At 43.2% G+C, this 9,412-nt stretch overlaps 1 protein-coding gene across 1 annotated transcript; it reads left to right on the top strand.

Moving 5' to 3' along the window:
- Positions 1-1,717: 1,717 nt before the first annotated feature.
- Positions 1,718-5,475, top strand: gpr26 (G protein-coupled receptor 26; the record flags this gene model as incomplete). The annotated part of the gene is made up of 3 exons (XM_080849085.1): positions 1,718-2,388; positions 4,125-4,238; positions 5,124-5,475. 3 exons carry the CDS (start codon positions 1,718-1,720, stop codon positions 5,473-5,475), a joined length of 1,137 nt encoding a protein of 378 aa, XP_080705211.1.
- Positions 5,476-9,412: the final 3,937 nt, after the last annotated feature.

Raw genomic sequence — 9,412 nt, 5'->3', positions numbered from 1 at the left:
AATTCCGCCCAAATCCACTCTGGCCCTTTCATGGGGCTAAAACTGCTGCTGGTGCCAGGCCCATATGTCAGGCCTGGAGTACGACTGGCTCTGCGCTGATTAAGTGAGCTCCATGCTGACTTAGAGGTGTCTACATCTGTGTGCCTCATCTACGTGGGCCGATACTCATTCTGTGACTAATCTTTCATGTCAGATCTTTAAAGAAGATATATGCATAGATGTAATCGCATACATGCACACACATAATCACACACACACACACACACACACACACACACACACACACACACACACACACACACACACACACACATCAAATAGATGTGATATCTTACCATATTTAGGGAAATTATATCTCAGCACTTGGTTAAAACACTGATTTGATCAGGTTCTTAAGCAACACACAGCACAAGCACACATAAACCATCCAACCATAACACCCTTTTTCATCAGAATGTGTTTATCCTCGGTCTCTGTCTATCTGTCTCTCTCTGTATCACACAGACGCAGATTCACCCAAAAGATGCACAAATGCACACATATACCAGCAGAAGGCAACAATACTGTATACTTGAAAGAGAAATGTTTTGGAGATTGATCAAACATGGGGAGAGCAGGTCCAATGTAAGGTGTCTGTTCCTTTCCTCTCTTTTTCTCTCGCTCACACACGCACGTGCACACACACACACACACACACACAGTAATAACTCATGCTATCAGAATACATTTAATCTCTGACTCTACCATGCACAATACATCAAAGCCTTAGTCGAAGTACAATGTTTGGAGGTTAAGGTAAAAGAGTACAAGCAGAACCCAAGATATCTTACAAACACACACACACACAACATCATCACTTTAAAGGTAAGGCAATGAGGCATTCTAACTTGTGAGAGCAAATCAATGGCTGAAAATTGCACATCTAGTAACGGTTCAAAGGACAGCTGTTAAGATACACAGGAATCGAAACATGTCCATTATATCACTTCAACGTTTATTAGAACATCTCTGATATACTATAAATAAATTGCTATGGCTAAAATGCATTTCACTTGCCAATTGACTTGGGCAGTTTTCCAACAATAACTGGGTGCAAAATACAAACGCATAGCATGACGCGTGTGTAGTAATGTGCACCACAATACCATAGTGTTGCAAGTGTACCTATGACGCAGAAGCCAGAGATTTCCCTCCACCAGAAATATCAACAACTAAAATTAGATGCCTCCAAATAGGCCGAGGTGTCATCGTTTCTAGGAAGGCTGATGTCACTTGTAAAAACTGTGAATTTTATTTGCGAGGGTGGGAAGAGCTTCAGACAGAATGAGACATAAAGTAGCTTAAAGGACGATGTTCAGAGAGCGCTGCACGAAACGAAGCGGCACTGCGCAATTGCGCAACAAGGCGACACTTGGGGGACCTGTGGCCGGCGGGGAGCATCTGTGGAGTAAAACGTGAACGACGTTTTACGGACCAGGAGCTGTGCAGTGTGATTTTGAAACATTTTCAGCCTTAAAGTTGATGGGTCCCTCGTTTTCTTGGCAAATTAAAGGGGGAAGGCAGCGAATCGATCGCGTTCGGCTGTGCGCGACCTGGCGGCATCACGTCTTGGATACACATCTGCAAAGCACGGGCGTGTGAACATGCATTAGGGAAACATGTGCAGGTGTGTTGAAAGTGCCGTCACCTGCCAGAGGATCTGAGAGCAGGACGCACCATGCACATAGTGGAGGTCGTGGTTTCTCTGCTGTTAGTCGTGATCATCGTGGTGTCGTTGCTGTCCAACGTTGTGGTGCTGATTTGTTTTCTGTACAACGCGGAGATTCGCAAACAGGTGCCGGGCTTGTTCATCCTCAACCTCACCTTCTGCAACCTGCTGCTTACGGTGTCCAACATGCCCCTGACTCTTGGAGGACTTATTTACAAAGGTCACCCGGGCGGGCACGGCTTCTGTCTACTCGTGGGCTTTTTGGACACCTTCCTGACCGCTAACTCGATGCTGAGTATGGCTGCTCTGAGCATAGACCGGTGGGTGGCCGTGGTCTTCCCGCTGAGCTACCACTCCAGGATCCGGCATCGGGACGCCGTGATCGCTCTCGGCTACACGTGGATTCACTCGCTGTCATTTTCTGTAGTAGCATCCAGTCTCTCCTGGGTGGGATACCATCAACTCTACGCATCGTGCACTCTGTGCAACACCCGGGCGAGCGGCTCGAGGACTCAGTTTGTCATTTACACTCTTGTTTTACACTCGGTCACTTTCCTGCTCTCGCTGGTCGTGCTGTGCGTAACGTACCTCAAAGTGCTTAAAGTGGCGAGGTTTCACTGCAAACGCATCGACGTGATCACCATGCAGACGCTGCTGCTGCTAGTGGATATCCACCCGAGGTAAGGTCTTGATTTTCCTGTTATACACTCCTTCTCGGTGCCTTTAAGTCAGAACATTCCCAGTTGGTTTCAGATTTGGAATGCAGTAATAAACCGCATGTCTTGGAATGACTTGGAAAATATCTTTCTGACATTTTCTTGACAGGTTTTACCTTCGCATTATTGAAATGTATTATTTAAAGTCTTTGGGACAGAATAGGTTTGTCTTTTTGTTAAATTACAAACTGTTCAAGTTGCACAAGACTCTCCCCACAACTGCATTCCACTTTATTTTGTACTATGTGTGTCAGTTCTAAAATATTTCATTGTACTGTGATGGTGGTCACAAACCTTGATTGTGCTTTTACGGTTTTGAGCTATTAAAATCGCGCGTCATTTCTGCACTGATATTAAAAGGCAAAATCGTGCCACTGTGAAGTAGCTTTCCAGGGGAATGGTTGGTCTGCATGAACTCAGACAGCAATACGGTTCATTAGACTGACCCATTCTCTCACACCTCAATATGCCACCTTCAGCTCAGGTGACAACACTAGCAGTAGATATTTTTAGTAATGGACCTTGTGCGAGAACATGGCAAGGAACAGTGCATCATCAGTCTAAAAGCAAATTTGCCTCAGATATCTCTACATCTTACTAGTTGTCTTAATCTAACTCCCATTATCAATTATTAAGATTTTTGTACAACACTTCCACCCAGTAATCTTTCAGTAATGTACTTTGTATAAATATTTGAAGATCTTCTTGAGGAGCTTAAATGTATATTTCTCCTAGTTATGTACACAGACTACCCCCACAAACCAATACAAAGCCGGATATATTTTACAGTAATCCACAAAGGGGAATTGTTATTCCTCAATTTGATCATTAGCTCATTCTCTCTTTTTTTTGATTCATTATTGTCTGGGGCTGAGCAGCTTTGTCCTTGTTAGTTCCAGCACGTGTCAATACCCCTGCGGTCTAGATTGTCTTTGCTCCACTCCAAACCCTCAGTTCAACTGTTAATTATCTACAACTGCTGTTGTGAACAGTCCACTGTTCTCAGTCATGCATAGAATCAGTGGTATTTCCAGACCCCTTACCCTAGCAACAAGAATATGAGAATGGAATGGTGGAGGCAATCCAGCCCTGTGTGTTAGCTGTTCTCAGCTCCAAATGGTTTGAGCACACACGATACCTGGACTGAAGGCAGAATAACCCAACTGTCAGAATCATGAAAGCTTTGTTCAAAATGCCATTTTCACCTGCCATTGCACATTGCACCCACCATTGCACAACAGTGCTCTCTCATATTCCAAAAGAGTTAGACATAGCAGAGTGATTAAAACAGTTGGGGGTCTGTTCCAAATTTGACAGGATTCTAACCATATCTGACCAATCAAACTGAATTATGGGTCCTCATGTTCACCCAGAGAGCTTCGCCACTCACACAACTCCAGGAAGTGACTGTGCCTCGGTCAGGTGTGCAGTGAAATGTGTCCTTACCATGACGTAATTGCCTACTGCTCCCTGTTGTGCCCGCTTATTCCTGAAGCCGTCATTTCCATGCGCCCATTTAGCATTGGGCTTTTACGCTAAGTGACTCGCAGCCCTGTAAAGGCATACATTATGACAGGTCCCTTTTGGGCTCAGAGCCGTGCAGTGTGCATGCCAGTCTTTACCCCTCACAGAGTGGTGCTTCGTGAGGCTCACGGTAGCGTGCATTTGCCCCCCCCCCCCCCCCCCCCCGACCCCTGCAGTGTGAGGCAGCGTTGCCTGGAGGAGCAGAAGCGGCGGAGGCAAAGGGCCACGAGGAAGATCAGCACCTTCATTGGGACCTTCGTGGTCTGCTTCACACCCTACGTCATCACCAGGTGAGCTGGAGCTGGAGCTAGAGGTGGAGGAGCTGGAGCCTAAGGTGGAGGAGCTGAAGCCTGAGGTGGAGGGGCTGGAGCCTGAGGTGGAGGGGCTGGACAGACACTGGCAGAGGATGGATGGGGTTGTGCTGAATCACAGAGTTTTTGCCGATTGACTGGAGATTGAACATTTCCATTTTGATGACTGAAGTCTCCTCCGGGCCCCCTCTCCTCAGTCAAGTCAATTTAAGACAGGCCTGTGGGGCACTAGATGGTGTTCTCAAGCCTATTTAAGTAAGGCCTGCTGGGGCGCTAGATGGTGTACCCAGGAGCTCTTTCCATGGGCTGGCTGGGACATCTCACCCCCAATAGTAGGGACTATAGGCAGAATTCAGACACCTGATTTTGTAGTCACTTATCCAGTCATCAGCCAGTCAGTTAGTCTCCGTATGAGTACTGCATCTCAGTCAGTTTCTCCTACATAAGAGTAAGTATGTAAATGGAATGTAATATTGTGTCTGACTGAAGGACCACAATGCACACAATTTACATTTAGACTCTTACTTTGAGATAAATTGATACATAATTCGAGGCAATCAGAGACATTTCATGTTTCTGTGTGTGTGTGTGTGTGTGTGTGTGTGTGTGTGTGTGTGTGTGTGTGTGTGTGTGTGTGTGTGTGTGTGTGTGTGTGTGTGTGTGTGTGTGTGTCTGTCTGTGTGTGTCTGTCTCTGTGTGTGTGTGTGTGTGTGTGTGTGTGTGTGTGTGTGTGTGTGTGTGTGTGTGTGTCTGTCTGTGTGTGTCTGTCTCTGTGTGTGTGTGTGTGTGTGTGTGTGTGTGTGTGTGTGTGTGTGTGTGTGTGTGTGTGTGTGTGTGTGTGTGTGTCTATCTTTGCCTCCTCAGGGTGGTGGAGCTGTTTGAGTTGTTGCCCATCAGTCCCCACTGGGGTGTGGTGTGCAAGTGTCTGGCTTACAGCAAGGCGGCGTGTGACCCGTTCGTCTACTCCCTCCTGCGCAACCAGTTCAGGAAGACCTGTCACGACATCATGAACCGCCTGCTGAGGAGGCGTTCTCTCACCACATCTACGCACAGGCTGGAGAACGGCAGGACCTGGAAGAGAGAGAAGGAGGGCAGGGCCCGGGAGGAGGAGATGCAGGAGAAAGCCAAGGAGAAAGACGAGACTGAGAGGAAAGGCAAGATGACGAGGGAGAGCAATGCCAAGGAACTGAGCGGCACTACAAAAGAAACAGGGTAAAAATGTGTCACACTGCGGGTGACACAACAGTTCTCTCCTTTTTGTTAAACAAAAACATAATATGTTCAGAAGGAGAGAATAAAAAATAGAATGCTAAAAATAATTTTCTACTTTTATAAAATTATAATTGTAAAAGATAATTTATAGATTTTACCAGGTTGTTTGATGTTTGTATCTGAAATATGATATGTGCTTGTTTGCAGGTGATGTCATTGTATCAAAGATGGGTTTGGGTAATATTTTAGAACCACCATATTGGAGGGATTTATGGAAGTCTTACCACAGAATACAACCATCTTGATAAGCTGCTAGTGTGTCAGAACTTTCTGACATGGCCGAAGTAGCAAACGTAAGGAGATGGTAGTTCACATGGTGAAAATGATTAACTGGTGGACCGTGCTTGTAGCACAAAGCCAATAGGTTTGAAAATGAAACATGAGTCCCAGAGTAAAAGCCATAACGCCAAATCTGAAGAAAACAACAGGTGACCCCTCCTTTCCACTTAAATCAATTTTGTAGAATGCATTCTTCTAAAAGTTCCATGCATTTTGTCAGAAAAGAATATAAAGCAACAGAAATAAAGTGTTTATTAATACTTTTTGTTTCATTGCAGTAGTTGGGAATTTCTGATATACAGTAGTTGGAGGTGTTTTTTTTTTCATGATTCTCGTGGAGCTAGTACAGTAGTACACTAGAACACTGTTACTATGACACTCGGCACAGTACTATTGTCTCAGTGATGTTTTTACATGTTGCAGCCTGGACCTCTGTTTGAAAGTGTAGCATATTGTTATAGGTCCAGGTATCTTGCAAAGGATGTTTTTCTTTCTCTGAGATGTCTGTACATTGTGGTCGAGTGAAAACACAAATGTTGTGCCTTCTGAGTGACATTGTGTTTTGAGCTGAAACTATAGGTATTTCCACTTTTTGCACAAACGGATTATCAATAAAATAGGGGCCAAAGCCTGAACGGGTCTTGGGAAGTTCTGTTAAACCCAACACGAACCCCCCTGTGTTATCTGAAAACTTCCATGTTGGTTGTTTTCATTCACCTCGGTCTGCGTGACTCAAGCGTACTTGTTTCAGCTTTGTTCATACATGCCACCGTTTTTGGTTTTCGTAGCCATGACCTGGTTTTCTTTACTTCCTTGGTTGTCATGCACGTTGGTTTTCCTTGCCTCTGTCTCCGCCTCTGCTCCTTGTGTCGCCGTCCACGCCCCTTTTGTGTTGCTTTCTGGTTCCTTTGTACTTGTCAACTGATCCCTTCCCACCTGTTTCTTGTTACCTTGTTAGTCCTGTGTTTTTAAGACCTTGTGTTTCTTCAGTTCCTGATCCATTGTTAGTTTGCAGTTTGACTGCATCGTTTCTGTTTGTTCCTCATTGTGTGTTAACTCTCCCGTGTGTTGTGCGTTTGAGTCAAGCACTCCTGCAGTCGTTACACATGCGCGCTGCTAGGCATTTCTTCAGCTTGGAATTTAAATGTCACAGTTTCCTTCTCATCTCTTTCTAGTAGCTCTGTGTTTATGATGTAACCCGGCAGAACACAACAGTATGTACCTCAAACTGACGCTGACGACAGCCTCCAGCTGTTTTCATATGTTAAGAGCAGACACTGTAGCTTTGCAAAGTATATTTATGGGCTGGATGAAAAACAGCAAGCAAACTCATATAATTGTTAAGAAAATGAAAGCATCTGGCATGGGTGTTTAATGATCTGCTATAATATGGTGTTGATTTTGACCATTATCTACATTTCTTAATGGAGTTGCTTAATTGTGTTATTTGTATTTAAATGACTGGGTATGAAAGAGGGTGATTTCTATTTGAATGTCATAGAAATTTGATAGAGATGTCGTTTGTAAGCACCTTTTGGCTGATATCTGATATCTGTAATGACATATATCAGTCAACTTTCTGATGTGAGGTTGAAAAAACGTCAGTTAGGGTCTTGAATATAATACTCTGGTTATTATGTTTGATGGTGTTTAGTTAGAGCACTTTTTGGTGAAAGTGTCAAGCCTTAGGAAAAGAGATGTCTATATTTTTGTTACTGTAAAAGCTGTGTAATATACATATATATTTGTGACTTGAATCTAATAAAATGTAGTGCATTTAAAAAAAAAAAAAGAATTCAGATCATCCTTTGTTTGGCCCTGCACATACCATCCTCTCTGCCTTAGATGGGACTACAGTCATGTTTACTTTGATCAAAGTTACAATTTCACACATTAACATCACAAGTTTTCTTTATCATTATCTTTTCATTCCACCCATTTCTTTACTCCTCTCGTCATTTTATTCCTAGTGCAGTGCTAGCTGCCAAGTACCCCAACGTCCCTTTGTTTCCATGCAAATGAATGGTGGAATGTTCACCAATTGTGACATCGGTCAGTCTGCCAGCTGTACTACTGTACTAGGTAGACTGATGGCTCTGGCTGTTTAACAGAGATTTTCCCAATAGGGCACTAACGTTAGTTTGTGTCCACATAGCTGCTCATACATTGCCTTTTACCCACAAAGGCACCGGCCAATTATAAACTTAATCATGCCTGTCACCATTTGCTAATCAACAGACAACCCATAAATGGACATATAGCAAGTGACAGAACTGCCAAGCTACTAGCATAATGCTAACCGGTGTTAAATGTCAGCATCACATTTACTCAGCCCAGTTAAATAATAGCCCAGTTTATAGCACTACACCCATGACCAAGCCCCACCCTTAGCAAAAAGTCAATACTACTAGCTAGTATGATCACTTGTGTTCAAGTGTTCAACAAATTACATTTTGAAGTGTATATAACCAAAGATTTGTATCGATAATACCGTTTAAAACACAAATGCTGCCTGCATTATATGGCCCTGTAAACAAACAATGAAAGCGCAAGTTTCACAACGTTATCCTTTTGCAAAATGTACCAAAGTCTAGAGATGGATGAGCTCTCAACAGGCCAGCTTTTGGCCTTTCTTATAGACAATGACATGAATCTGGAAACGCTTTACAAAATGTATTTCACAGTTCTTGTGAATAACGCACAGGCAGAACTTTCCTTCGGTCACTATTAAGAACTCACTTGCATGCCACCATGGGCGAGGGGCACTTCCCAAAACTTGTGCTACTTTTTATTGCAAGAGAGACGAGCTGCAGACATCATATTTGGATAAGGTGGTCAACAAGTTTGCCAAAATGAAATGTCGCAAGGTGAATTTGATGGGCTAATGTTGTCTAAGAGTTATAGTCCTATGGCACGGTTACTTTGTATGTGAAATCAAACACAGAAGAATCCATCAAGTTGTATGTCTACATTAATACAATTAATTGTTGAATTTATTGTCATTTTTATGCAGTTTAGAAAAACAACGATGGCTACGGCCTGCGTGTGCAGTAGCATAGGCCATATGTTTATTATGTTTGCAGAAAATAAAGAAAACACACACACACTTACAGATGAACATAATAAAGTAATACAAATGTTGATTTCATATAACTGGCTATTTTAATTTTATCTCGTACCAAAAAGTCTTGTAATCAGGAGAATCATGGTGTTCCTGCCTCTCAGAAAACGTATGGATAAGAATAAGTCGTCTGGTATTAGGTACCGGTAGTATAACTATGGGTACAAACTAACAGCCAGTTAACTAACAAGGCCCTGAGAACATTAGTAAATCACCTGAAAACCTTGACAATAAGTTCAATATTTAAAACCATCAGCTACAGAACTACTGCATCCTTGGATGACAGAGATTTGGAACAAGCTGTGGCTCCTGTAGCATGCAACGGCTGATAATCTGAGAATGTAATATGTAAAGGATATATGCATCATCCTATTGCTGAAAATACTCTGACAGAAACATTAAGAATGCAAATGCAGCTAGCTTTACCAACTCTGTTTAACCGCCCAGTTCCCCTGTAATCAAACTGGATTAACAGAATATG

The sequence above is a fragment of the Sprattus sprattus genome, assembly GCF_963457725.1.
Source record: "Sprattus sprattus genome assembly, chromosome: 12".
Taxonomy (NCBI): domain Eukaryota; kingdom Metazoa; phylum Chordata; class Actinopteri; order Clupeiformes; family Clupeidae; genus Sprattus; species Sprattus sprattus.
This window is presented reverse-complemented; position numbering and strand designations above follow the sequence as displayed.